This window comes from Mirounga leonina, unplaced genomic scaffold (assembly GCF_011800145.1).
Source record: "Mirounga leonina isolate KUSES-001 unplaced genomic scaffold, KU_Mleo_1.0 Mir_173, whole genome shotgun sequence".
Classification (NCBI taxonomy): Eukaryota; Metazoa; Chordata; class Mammalia; order Carnivora; family Phocidae; genus Mirounga; species Mirounga leonina.
Window position 1 is genome coordinate 85,700,750 of NW_023270447.1, and position 13,648 is coordinate 85,714,397.

Genomic DNA, 13,648 nt, shown 5'->3' on the forward strand with positions numbered 1-13,648 from the left:
CCACTCTCAGGGGGTGCCTGACACACCTGCTGGCAGCCCAGCAGAATGGGGTGGCGGCCGGCTTCCCACCCAGGCCTGGCGGGGTGCCGTCATGAAGGCAGTGTGGGCCACACAGGTGGGCGTCTGCTCCCACACTGAGCGATGGGGCGCCTCTTCCCACCCAGGCCTGGGGACAGAACTAGTTAGAGCCGAGCCAGGAAACAACGTGCCTCTGGGGTCAGATCAAGCGCCTCGTCCCACACCTGCTGGACAGGAAGGTGCGCCAGTCAGGACCCGAGTGCCAGGGCTATAGGGAGGCCCCAGTGGGCAGGGGGATCTTATAGCCGCTCCGAAGGAGCACGAGACAGGTGGCCAGCCCCAGGGCCCCCGCCAGGAGCACGGCGCCCAGGGCTTTGAGGAAGGAAGTCCTGGTCCGGGTGAAGGAGCCGGGCGCCATGATGCCGAGCAGGGCCGTGCTGACTGTGAGTGTGTAGAGGATGGACACGCCTGTGTTGAGCGCAACGATCTTGCCGAACTTGGCAAACGGGGCAATGATGCAGAAGAAGAGGGGCACCGTGGCGATGACCGTGGTGAGGGCGCTGGACACGATGGCCACTCCCACGTGCCGCACCGCCTCCAGGGTCCGCCACTGGCGCTGCGAGTGGGCGTCCTGGGGGCGAGGAGAGGGCAAAGGCTGGGGCCAGGGGCCCGACACCCAGTGGGCTCCCTCCCTGCTTGGGGCCAGCCCGCTCCTGGACGCCCCCAACTCTGCTCCCATAAATGCGGCCGGTAACAGCACCTACTCTCCGGGCTCACTGGGAAGAGGACCGGATTCCCTGCCGGGGACGCACAGGCAGGCACCTAACGGCTCAGGACAGCCAGGCTGCTGCTGGTTTGCGTAGCAGGTCCTCAGAAATGGCCCTGATGGCAATGGATCTCTTGCTTTGGACTCAAAGCAGCTAAAAACGTAACTGATTTAATTTATGTATTTGTGAACGTTTCCACACCACCACAACTCCAAATTAGGAGAAAACAAAACACTTTACAAGACCCAGAGCTGGTCGTGGCACTGAATATATGAGCATGTTGTTGCTAAGCCACAAAGATCTGGGGCGGGGGGGTGGCCTCAGAGTCATGACTAGGATGGGCCACCCTGCTCCCCAGGCTGGAGAAGGAGACTTGGACTCAGGGAAGCAGGGAGGGCACTTGGACATCATCTGGTCCGAGGCCTTATGCTCACTAGAGAAACAGGCTGGGGGATGGGCCCGCCCAAGGCCCACAGCGCTGCTCTGGCGGGGCTGCCTTCGAACCTACATCCCCTGGGCATGGAGATTGGCCGCGAAAACCTCGGCCCCTAGAACAGTCTGCTTGGGAGCTGGGCACCAGGGGTGTCCAGCTGGCCTTGGGGGCCCCTCAGCTACACCGGGGACAGGAGATGCATTGGGGTAGGGCTGGCAGGGCGCTCACCTCAGCCTGGTGGGGGGGCAGGTTCTCTCCGGCCAGCAGGTAGCCCTCAACCAGATGGACGCAGTAATCCACAGAGGAGCCGACGAGGATGGACAGGGAGATGGCTTCCACGGCCCCCATCTCCCAGCCGCTCCAGTACATGATGGTCACCACGAGGCAGACGATACCTGCAGGGGGCAGGGGACAGCTGGCAGGCAGCTTGGACCCAGCCTCACCCACACAGTCCTGGAGGGATGGTGGGTGAACTCAGAGGGCCCCTGGGGGATGGGGTGAACCCTAGAGTGGAGCCCCCACCTCTGGTGACAGGAGGGACCAGGAGGACCAGGGCCAGAGAGAAGCAGGGGGTTTCGGGAGAGGGATAGGTCCAGCAACATGTCACTGGGCCAGGAGCTACCACCTGGCAACATCCGGGTCCCTTCTGGGAGCACAAAGGTTGGTGGGGCACCGTCCTGTGAGTGACTGTCACAGAGGGTCTTTCTGCCTGGGGTGGGGGTGGGGTGGCTGGGAAATAAGGATGTGTGACAGTTAGGGATGGAGAGGAACCTCCTGACCTGAGGCCACCAGCAGGACCCCTGCCGACTCCTGGCCCCACGGCCTGATGCCTATTGCCTGCCCCCGCCCCCCCCCCCATACCCAGGATGCTCAGGAGCACGGGCAGCAGGAGGAGAACGTGGGTGGTGAACACGGCCACCGCGGCCACACAGATGAGCAAGGATAGGGCCAGGCCATACAGTGCACTCTGCACCCCTGGAAGGCAAGAGAAGAGGGTCCTCAGCTGGGTTTTGTGGGGGGGTTGCCTATAACAACCCCCTGCCCCCACCGCCCCTCCATGATTCAGAGGTTACTGGGATCCCACGGATGGGCACTGTCACAGCTAGCCGTGTCACTCTGGGTAAGCCACAGAACCTCCCTGAGCCTCATCTGTAACACAGTAAGAGTACCCACCCCACACAGGCCTCCTTTGGAGTTTATTATTATTATTATTATTTAAGATTTTATTTATTTGAAAGAGAGAGAGACAGCAAGAGAAGGAACACAAGCAGGGGGAGTGGAAGAGGTAGAAGCAGGCTTCCCGCCGAGCAGGGAGCCCGATGTGGGGCTCGATCCCAGGACCCTGGGATCATGACCTGAGCCGAAGGCAGACGCTTAACAACTGAGCCACCCAGGCGCCCCTCCTTTGGAGTTTAAAGAACACGGTCAGGCCCTCAGCATGGGGCATGGCCCTGGGAAGGCCCATCATGACAGAGAGCTGCCACAATGGTGATCACTGTTACTGTTTAGGTGGCCAAATTAAGGAGCAAAGAATGGGGCTAGGTGCCCCTGAGCAGGAGACCCACACTCTGGCCTCTGACTGGTGTTCCTGGCCACTGGGCCATTCCAGTTGCCCCAGGACTCTTGGCCAGGACAGAGGTGATAAGTTGCAGCTCGGACAGGCCATGCCGTGCCCTCCCTGCCCCAGGTCACCTGCTACCACCTGCCACTTCAGGCCCGGGGAGTTAAAAAGGATGAGGGGCTTGCCGCTTGCCTATGATCTCCATGAAGATCTGTTTCCAGTGCTCACAGGTCTGGAATCCTCGGCGCAGGGCCGAGCCCTCGGGGAAGGTCTGCAGTTGCTGCTGCAGGAAGCTCTCCCAGCGCAGATAGTCCGAGTACGTCTGGAAGGAGGACTTGCCCTTGTACGTGGTCTGTGAGGCACACGAACCAGTGAGATGGGTGGGGGGGCAGTGCCCACTCACTCTTCCCAGGTGACAGCTGGTCCGCTCTGTGGCAGGTACAGCTGGCCCTTGGCCACCTGCACATGGAAGGTGCCCCAGTCCAGGGTTACCTCCCACCAGCCTCTGGGTGCCCATGTTAGCCTTACAAGGGCAGCAGGTTCTGATGCCACCAAAGACCCCATCCCTTTCCAACAGAACCAGCAGCAGCTCCCGGAGCCCCCATGCTCTGCGTCCCAGCCTGTGCACACACTGTTCCCTCTGCCCGCACAGCAAGGTCCCATCACCCTTCAAGGCTTCTGTCTCCTCCAGGAAACCTTCCCGGAAGACCCGAGACGGGCCTCTGCTGGGCTCTGGCAGGCCTCGGTGTCTCCCCATCAGAGCTGTTGTCACAGCCCAGCAACCCGCCCGTCTCCAGCCCCCAGCTCCTCGGAGCCGCTCAGCGGGGGACACAGGCACTCACCCTGCCCCGGGACCTTCACACACACGCTCTCCCTGCGCACAGACCAGCTCACGGCGTGTCTGTGCGCACGTGTGTGTCTGAGTGTTGGTGGGGTCAGCTTGGAAGTGACACCCTGTGGTGTGGACGAGCCCGAGAGGGGATTCCGTCCTCTCTCAAACCATCTAGGGCCTCAGCCTTTGGAAGGGAGGGGATTCTGACACAGGCCAGAGCATGTGTGAATTTGGGGACCATTATGCTGAATGAGATGAGCCAGACCCAAAAAGACCAGTGTTGTAGATTCCAGTTACCTCAGGGGCCCGGAATAGCCACGTTCCCAGAGACATGAAGTGGCGCAGTGGGTGCGAGGGCTGGGGGAGGGGCGGAAGGGAGTTCGAGCTTCACGGGACAGAATTCTGGAGGTGGATGGTGGTGCTGGTTGCTTCAAAAGTGGCTAAGATGGTCGATTTTACGATGCATATTTTAAGTGGTGTCTACATTGGCCTGGGGCTCCCTTGGAGGAGGACTGGGAGGGGCTCTGGGGCCTCCTGACTTGGGGTGGCTGCTTCTGTGGTGAGTGGCAGGTGGTGGGAAGGAAAGCAGGTCCGGGGGCCAGAGAACGAGGACCGGTTTTCATCCCCCACGTCTCTACGTGGTGGCCCTGCTGCTTCCCGGGACTGCCACACAGAGGGCAGGGATCTTCAGAGGAGGCACCCGAGGCCGGCGGGGAGCCGTGACTGGCTCAAGGAGACACAGTGCGCACCAGGATCAGAGCTGGGACTGGGCCCTGGGTCTCAGCACACGGGCGGCTGCAGCGGGCTCGGTACACAGCCCTGTGTCACAGCCACAGGGCCTGCAGAAGCCCAGGACAGGTGTGCTTGCGTGTGCGCATGTGCGTGTGTGAGCGCGCTCGCACGCGGGCCTCCCTCCTTGGGCGGGGTCCAGGGAGGGTCAGGATGAGAGAGGAAGTAGTGAGGTGTGGGGATGGCTGGTCCCCTGGCTTCCAAGCTCTCCTGGGGGAGGCCCAGCGCCCGGGTCTGTGGCCCAGAACCCGGCACCCCAGAGCGGCAGAGGGGAGCGTCCGGGACTTCCGCCAGCCTCCAGCCCCACTGGCTCCTCACCCCAGAGGCGACAAACCAACCCAGAGCCTGGGCCGGTGGGAACAGCCTACATGGTGGAAAGGGCAGCGCCCTGTGGTCAGATGCCAGGTTTAACACTTGATGTCGACACTCATAACCATGTGACCCGGGGGTGGGGGGAGTAATTTCACCTCTTTGGGCCGCAGTATCCCCCTCTCTGAAGAGCCGCCCCTCTGATCTGGCCACACTGTGAGGCCAGGCCGCTGGGAGCTCACCGACTCAAAGGCCATGGAGATCCACTGCACTCGGCCCTCCTTGACACCCAGTGCCCCGTGTGATAGCTGCCCAGGGAGCAGGTTGGGCTCGGGCAGCTCCTTGCATTCCGGATGCAGCATCTGCAGGAAGGAGGAGGTGCTGTAGCCTGCAGGGAGAAGGGGAGACAGGTGGTCGGGCTGGGGACCTGGAGAGCACCCCTTCCCCCCATCCCACCTGGGCATGTGTACTAACCCCCCGGGTGAGCGTGTGGCAGGGCCACAGCCGCGTTTATGTGTCCAGCCTGGCACACTCCGGCAGGTGTGCCCACGCACTGCACACATCCCCACACACGCGCACCTCTGCACCAATCCGTGTCCGCGCACGAGACGGCTCTAGAAGACTCACGCGCCCTCGCCCCAGCGTGGACACAAACTCGAGCTCAGACGTGGGCGTGCAGGACTCATGCCAGGCACGGGCGTCCTCGTGGCTGCCCGCCCTGGGAGCACCAGCACGGGCTCCCCGATCTGGCCTCCCTCTGACAAACGGCTCTCCCGCGCACCTGAGGGCAGGCACTGGGCCCCGCCCGGCTTCACCAGCTCCGAGTTCCCCGCGATGGTCTTGCAGAGGTGACACAGGTGCCCAATGTCTTTGAAGAGATCAAAGCTGCTGTCATAGACGACACTGCCCTTTCCCAAGGAGACACAAGTGGGCGCGGGCCGCTCAGTGAGTTGGGAACTCAGCCCCGAGCCCCGCCCCGGGGAAGAACCTCCACAGCTCCCACCACCCGCACAGACATCAGGCTAGAGCCTCTGCATGGTCGCCTGAGGCCCTGCCCGAGCCTGCTGTGTCGCTCACACGCTCTCACCTGGGCTTCCTGCTGTCTCTCCCCGCTCCGCACAGCCAAATCTCCGTCCTCCCTCAACTGCCCTGTGTCCTCCCCGCCTCCCACCCTCCTCTGAACACCGGGGGGACTCGCTGTCGGGACTGATCCCACAGATCTCTGACTATCCTGGCTCCTGAACCACTTTGGGTCTGAACCCCTGTATAGCCAGCCAGACTGACTTCTCAAGGCAGGAGCTCTGACCCTACCACACCCACGGTCCTTCCCACCACATGCTCAGCACCCATTCCGTGCCAGACAGACCTAGCCATGGCTCCAACAAGTTCTCTCCCTTCCAACACCCAAGAACCCAGCACAGGGCACAAGCACCAACAGGGGGCGGAGCCCACACAGAGGGGAGGGCCCCGCAGTCAGGCATGCAGCAGGGGCTGTGGGTGCAGGGAGGGGCCTCCTGCAGGAAGAGGACGGGGGGGGGGGGCGGAGTTTACACGCTTGTATCTCCCTTAGCTCCATTCTAGCCCCTCATGGTGAAGGGCAACCAGCTCAGGCCCACAATGTACCTAGATTCCTGGGCGATTCTAAGAGCTCAACCCTGATCGCTCCTCAAGAGAAACAGTGCCCTCGAGGGCCTGTGGTGGTCCTGTCTGGGCCTCGTGAGCAGTCAGAGGAACAAGAGGGCGTGGGGGGAGCTGGGCCAGTGGCCATCTGGGCTGGTACTTGTTTGCAGATCTGGTGCGGTCCGGCCCTTTGACATCTGCCCAAAGTGGGCCCACGTACCGGGTCTCCGATGACATGGTTGTCCACCTGCCGCGTGCGGTTGATGCCAATGATGCCAAAGACCACGAAGACCATGGCCCCTGTATCCACCAGCGGCCGCACGGCTGGCTTCCCGCAGCCCGTGTTCACACAGGGGTTGAAGCCGAAGGTGGCCGAGAGGCGGGCCTTGGGCACTGCAGAGGGAGTCACATCTGTATGGGAAGGCGGGGCCCAGCCTCCCGAGGCCCCACTGCAGCCTCCCCGCATGTACCTTTCTCACTGGGCACATAGAAGAAGCCTTTGGTCGGGCCGTCGGGGCTGGAGCTAAGCAGGCAGCCAGGAGGGGCTACACACACACGCCCGTGGAAAGGGGGCTTGTGGGACTGAGCAAAGTACACTTTCCTGTGGAGGCAAAGGAGCCCGGCTGAGGCTGGGAAGGCCAGGAGGAGTCTGGGAGGTGAGGCAAGCATAGCCACGTGTGGCTGGGTACCAGGACTGGAAGAGGGCGGGGACGGACTCGGGGGCCCCCCCAGCACAAGGATTTAGTCTCAGTTTGGGGCTGGGGTGTGGAGGTCACTTCTGGTCTCCCCACTGCCAGGACGCACCACGTGGCCTGCTCAACAGCCTCCTGTTTTGTGTGTGTCTCCCCACCTGGGGCATGAGGGATGGAGACCAGGAGTTTCCAAACTGTCCTCCAGGGGGTGCAAGAGTTCACGGGGGGGGCCCAGGCCAGCCTTGCGGTTCCCTACTCAGAAGCACCCCCACCTTAAGCTGAATAGTTACTGAGCCTCAAGATTCTGTGTGAAGCAAGGGTTCCACGGTTAGCCTGTTCACCACTGGACCTGACATAGCTCAAGGTTCTTTCTAGAATGTTCTAAGCTCATCCAGGCAGCCTGATCCCGGTTGCTATTGTGTATGTGCAGAGCAAGCCCAGCCCTGGGCTCAGGGGAGGATGGGCAGAGGGACCCCCACCCCCTAAGCCAAGGTACCCTGGGCTGGAAGGGCCCAGTGAGCCCATCTTGGTCACCTGCCCCCACCTCCACGCCATGCCCTCTGTCCCAAGTGACGTCCAGCCTCTATGGGTGCCCAGCACCCCGAGGTCAGGCTCTGTCAGAGTCAGAGCCCCGCATGTCACCAGCGCAGGGCCCGCACTGTCGCTCTCTAGGCCCAGCACCTCTCCCCCTTCCAGAGCAGAGCACATGCCATCATTTCTAACGACATTGCGGCTGATTTGTTAGCTGTTGTCTCCCGCTAGCCAGCCTAAGGGCAGGAGCCACATCTGTCTTATTTACCACCGTATCCCCAGCACCAGTGGGGTGCTGGCACCTAGTCGGCGCCCCATGTTTGTTCAATGAACAACGAAATACAGCCTCAATGGATACATGAATGTGGGGCCCTGGTCAGAACACGGGTGTCCCCAGCTGCTCGGAGCCCCCCCACCCCCCTTGGGAACAAAGTGTTGTCACCTGTTAAGTATTTTGGGGCACTTATTACATGCCAGGCACCAGGCAGGGCCCGAGTATGCAGTAGCGAAGTACAACAGACAGTCTCTGTCCTGTCTCGTTATGGTCTGGCGGGGCGGGGGAGGGGGTGGCGTTAATTAAAACATTTGCAGAATTAATTATATAGAGAGAGTGAACAGTGCCTTGGAGAGGAGGTACAGAGCGTGCACATCCACTCATTCGGCAAGTGTTCACTGAGCACCCCCTGGGCGCCAGGCCCTGCGCTAGGCGCGAGGGACACAGCGGGGGAAACGGTCAGCGTGCCCACCGCACGATGCTCCCGAGGAACGACAGGTTATAAACCACGGGTCACAGTGATCCCAGGTGGCGATGGGGGCCGGAAAGGGAGCAGGTGTAGCGCAGGGCGAGGGACCAGGCATGGTTCTTCGGGATGGGGAGGGAGTTCCGGTCAGGGACAGCTTCTCCCAAGAGGGGGCATCGGAGGGGACGCCTGAATCCCGGAGAGAAGCCATCACACCTGAGGCGCTCGGGAAGAGCATTCTAGGCAGAGGGAGCAGCAAGTGCAAAAGGCCCGAGACGGCGCCTGCTGGGCGTGCGGGGGAGGGGCAGGGGCACCAGCGCCAGGCAGGGGGGCGGGGGGGCGGAGCTGGTCACCGGCCAGTCCTCTGCGCCGGCGTCCCCCACTCCCAGTCCTGGGCCGAGAACTCTCCGAATACACGTGTGCGTGTGGACAGGGGCTTCCTAAAGGTGCCTGCTGACATCTCCCGGGGCAGAGGGCTCCGGCTGGCGAAAGGGGCTTATCTGCGAGGCCGTTACCGCGTGTGCTTCAGCTCGTTGGCGGCCGCGTAGAAGCTGAAGTCAAACTTCCAGCCCCGCTTGGCGTCACAGGCCAAGGTTGTCACCATCCACTTGCGGGAGGGGCTCGCCGGCTGGAGCAGCCCTACTGTAGACATACAAGCGGTCAGCTTCTTGGTGAAGTTACCCAAAGGCGCTCTATACACCTAAGCAGTGGATCGACAGAGACAAGACAGGTGACTCCGGGGGGCTGCCTCGGCCTGGGCCCGGCCTCAGGCTCTGGCCCCTCCCTCCAAGGCAGGTCCCCCACCCTGTCCAAGCCCCCCCCCCCCATGGGGGGGCAGAGGCTCAGGAGGCCTGGGTTCGAGTCTGAAGATGGAGCAAGTCCTTCCCTCCCTGGCTGAGCCTCAGTCCTTCCTCCAGCGGGGCATCTACTCTACCCAGGGCCTGAGCTGGGCTCTGAGCGTACGGCAGCGAGCAAGATGGGCTTGGTCCCTGCCCCCGTGGAGCTGCCAGTCACAATGGCTTTACGGTCTTTTAGGGGCTATGAATGTAATAGGATGATAAGACACAGGATAAATGGGCAGGGGAGGAGGAGGGCAGAGGAGAAGTGGCAGCGCAGGGCTCTCTGAGGGGATGACATTCATGCTGAGGTGTCAGTGAGGGGCCTCCTGTGCATTCCACTGGAAGAAAAGCTTTCTAGGTAGTGGGAACAGCATTGCAAAGGCTCAGAGTCAGGAAATGCCTCAGACACCTCACCATTCAGATGGAAATATAAACCGTGAACAAATGAGTTGACACAGGGTGTAACTTGTCAAAAAAACACAGATGATTCCTGAGAGGGAGACCCTGGAGGCCTGGGGTGGCCCTCAGAGGCTGGAGCAGCTGCTGAGAACAATCACATAACCACCGCCTACTGAGCACTTCCTGTGTCCTATATGCTATGTACCATTACCTCACGTACCTCCTACCCTGGCTGGACTTTACACACCCCATTTCACAGATGAGGAGACTGAGGCTCAGAGGGATTAAGCAATCTGCCCAAAGACACACAGATTATAAATGGCAGAGCCAGGACTCGAACCCAGGTCTGGCTGACTTGGAAGCCCATGCTGTCACCACTCTGTAGGTGCCACAGACCTGGCTGGGAGAGGGTCCCCGTCTCCCTCAGAGACCCTGCCTCCCCCTCCTGACACGGGTCTGAGGGCCCCCTCCCTGGTACTGGTGGTTCAGGTCACGGCAGCCCAGGCTCACCTGGAAGGAAGGTACCTCCCCGTCCCCGGGGGACACGATCTGCCAAGGGGTGGGTAGGCTGGCGTTGAGGGAGAACCTGTACACAGCCGGGTGGCCTTTACTCTTCACCTTGGATACATACACGGTGCCTGGGGAGTCTGGGAGACAAATGAAGGATGGAGGAGGGGTGGACAGTCCCCTTCCCTAGCTTTCCCTGACCTGGGGCAGCCCACTCTCTGTTCTGTGGACTGAGGAGCTGAGCCCTAACTTGGGCTCCTCTCTAAATGCTGGCACTGTTCCTCTCTATTGGACCGAGCTGATGGCCATGATGAGGGCTGCTGGTGGTGGGCGAGCCAATGGCCATGATGGGGGGTGCTGGTGGTGGGCAAGCCAATGGCCATGATGGGGGGTGCTGGTGGTGGGTGTGGGGATGGGGTGGTGGCACGGATGAAGCGGGAGGTGGCAGTGGTCACCAGGATGGGGTGGCAGTGTAGGTGGATGGATTGACCCCAAGTCATGGTGAAGATTAGGGTAGTGGCGGTGCTGCCCGTGATGGGGGGGCGGGGTAAATGGTGGGGCCGGGGCTGCGAATGACAACAGCAGGCACGGAGGGTGACAACAGCCATGGGGTGACAAGGACACACAGAACTGCCCCATAGGGGGGCTAATTCCCACACGTGTCCCAGCATCCCACCTCTGATGGAGACCCGGGCAGGGATAAGCCATCCTCTGGGGCTCAGGATGCCCCTGCCCTCCCCCCGACACACACACAACAGGTTGTGTGGGGCACCAGAGGCCTGGCTGGGGTGGTGGCAGGAGGGGATGCCTACTGTTCTGACTGAGGAGAGCTAGTAGGATAGTGGGCGAGGGCCCCAAGTTCACCCCCCAACCCAACCCCTCGTCAGTGACTCCAAGAACACAGACTCTTGTTCTCATAGGAACATCCTAGTACTAGGCAGGATCTCCCGAGGCCCTCCCCCGCAGCCAGACCACACTCCCCACTAACCCTGTGGGGTGGCCTCAGGTCGGCTGGCCCAGGGGACCCCCGAGCCCCGTTTCTTCTTCTCCAGGGATGTCCGGATGTTGTTCTGCAGGCTGTGGGGCTTCTCCTGGAACAGACCTACCCCCGTGCCTCATTAGGAGGGCTTCCCTGGCTGAGCCCAGCAGGGGAGGGCAGAGATGGACAGAGATGGCCACCCTAGGGACACAGGCCTTGGGGCCCTCAGCTTGGGGGAGGAGTGACAGGGGTCTGAAAGAAACTGTATGGAACTGAAAAAAATGCCAAATACTGAATTTGCAGGAATCTGAAGGCAAAAGGAAGGCACCTGTCAGCTCCATCCAAAGGAAGACACTCTGACGCTTTCCCTCCTTGTCCTCGCCATGCCTCAAGTACCTCCTCTGTCAAATGGGGTGACTCCGAACCCCCAGAGGGTGGTGGAAGGACCAAACGGGATGCTGCATCTCATGCATTTAGCTCGTGATAAATACTCGAGTGGGAACAATTGGAAATGGCACATCATCAACCAGCAGAGATGACAAGAGACTGTCCTGTTTTGCCTCAACCACTGAGGATGGATTTTCTGTTCTCTTTTGTTGTTGTTTCATGAGAGAAATTTTACACCTTCAAAGATACAATCTTCACAATAATTCTCAGAGGTCATTATCATTAACCCCATATGACAGAGGAGAAAGCAGAGAGGTTCGGGGAGGTTCTGTGACCCGCAGAGGAAGTGAGAGGCAGAGCCTCCTTTGGATCCAGTCTTGGCAGCCCCGAAAGCCCTTTCTGCTGCAACCCCAACAGGTCTCCCTAAGAGCAGTTCAGGGAGCTAAGAGGGGCAAGGGGCGGAGGCTGGACTTGGGCTAGTGTCCTGGCCCTTCTCCGGACAATTCCAGGAGCTTCGGCACCATCCTGGGTTTTGTCCATCTAGGAACGAGGAGTGGCTTTTTGACTCACAGTTGGCCCCATAGCAGCAGTGATAAGGGAATTTAATGTGTAGGCGCGGGCGAGAGAGAGAGGAGCCAGGGATGCGGCCGGGGCTAGATCCAATTTAGGAGGGGCTCTTTGGGCACCTCTCTGAGCTGCAGTCGATTATCATGCATTTGGCTAATGCCATTACCAAGGGGAAGGCCAGGTTAATGTGAACACTGCCCTAATTAAATGAAGGCAATTACAGCAGTCAGTGGGTCTTCTCCTAGGAGCTGGAAGCTCCTAGAAGCTTCTCTAACTGACCTGGCAAAGCTGTATGACCTTGCGCCAAGCTCCCCTGGCCCCAACCCTGACGTCAGGCTTCCCTCTGTAAAATCAGGGCCTGGATCAGACTACCTCTAAAGCGAGGAGACATCTTCAACTCACCTCCTTGCTCATTCCTGACACCCACTCCCCATCACCAAATCCTATGGATTTCACCTCTTAAAAACCTCTGGACTCCACTGCCACCATAAGCACGCTGGCCCAGGCCCACTGTCTTACGTTCAGATGAAGGCACCAGCCTCCTACCTGGTCTCCCAGCCAGCTTCTACCCTGTCCCCCCCATCTACCTCCACACAGCACCTGGGAGAATCAGTCATGGCCCTTCTCTGCCTAAAATCCTCCGTAGCCCCCCTGCCAATTAGAATTAAATGCAGACTCCTCACTCCAGTCCTCCAGTCCCTGGCCCAGCATACCTGGCTAGCCTTAGCTCCTGAGACCGACTCTCAAACTTGGCCCTGGTTTTGCCCACCTCTGGCGCTTCCCTCTGACTAGACCTCTTCTCTTCTCTCTCTCTCTCAGCCTGGCTAACTCCTTCCCTTTCTTTGAGTCTCAGCTTAGACACTGCCTCTTTCAGGAAGCCTTCCATGATGCTGAGCTCCCCAGGCTCCCTGTTCTTCCTCCATCACAGCACAGATCTACTATTCCAATGTTGGCCCCTCGCAAGCAAATGAACTCCCTGAGCTCAGGAAGCCTGTTCTGCCCGCTACGGTTTCCCCAGCACCCGGGAAATACTGGTTTCAGGAAATGGGGAAACACTCAGGCTCAGATGTGGAGTGATTGGCTGAGGTCGCACAGTGACCTGGACCTTGCATCTCGTAGGCCAACAGTCTTTGAGACCTGAACTCCGAAGAGAGCAGGGAGCCACAGGGGACACCCGGCTGAACTCTTACCTGAGCAGGTGATGCAGGATATGCCCTCAGCGCTCAGGTTGTATTTGAGGTCCAGCAGCACCTGGATGTTGGTATCGGGCCGGAAGAGCAGAGGGGCCCGGCTGGCGGGGCGGAGCCGGCTGGCAAAGACCAGGGACAGGATGAGGACGGAGACAAAGAGCCCTGCCAAGAAAGGAGGCACGCTAGGCAGGGCCGGGGGCCAGGGCCTGGGGCCTGGGGGGGGTCCTCACAGCCCTGGGGAAGAGCTGCTCCCTTTATGGGGGAGCAGTGTGGGACGGGGTCCCTGGGGAGCTGGCAGAGTTGTAGCAAGCCAGCCTGTGGGTGAAGCTGGTCAGGGATTGGTCCTCTGGGGGTCGGGGTTGGATGTTATTCATGTCACCTGGGGGGCAGGTGACAAGCTTGCATTCTTGGATAAGAACCAGCCACCATCTTAGAGCACCTAACAGTTTCTGAGGAGCTGGCACGTCCACTCGATTATAAACAACTCT

The 13,648-nt window shown here is 60.4% G+C and overlaps 1 protein-coding gene across 1 annotated transcript in view; it reads right to left on the bottom strand.

The window, feature by feature from the left end:
* Nucleotides 1–286: 286 nt before the first annotated feature.
* The window catches only part of DISP3 (dispatched RND transporter family member 3), a 29,330-nt gene continuing 15,968 nt past the window's right edge, over nt 287–13,648 (bottom strand). The window contains exons 9-20 of the mRNA XM_035020250.1: nt 13,161–13,322; nt 11,026–11,139; nt 10,041–10,177; nt 8,808–8,992; nt 6,800–6,930; nt 6,550–6,722; nt 5,491–5,617; nt 4,952–5,097; nt 2,972–3,131; nt 2,080–2,193; nt 1,447–1,613; nt 287–649 (exon numbers count right to left, since the gene is read on the bottom strand). Coding sequence (XP_034876141.1) covers nt 287–649; nt 1,447–1,613; nt 2,080–2,193; nt 2,972–3,131; nt 4,952–5,097; nt 5,491–5,617; nt 6,550–6,722; nt 6,800–6,930; nt 8,808–8,992; nt 10,041–10,177; nt 11,026–11,139; nt 13,161–13,322 — 1,979 coding nt within the window. The remainder of the gene's footprint in view (nt 650–1,446; nt 1,614–2,079; nt 2,194–2,971; nt 3,132–4,951; nt 5,098–5,490; nt 5,618–6,549; nt 6,723–6,799; nt 6,931–8,807; nt 8,993–10,040; nt 10,178–11,025; nt 11,140–13,160; nt 13,323–13,648) is intronic.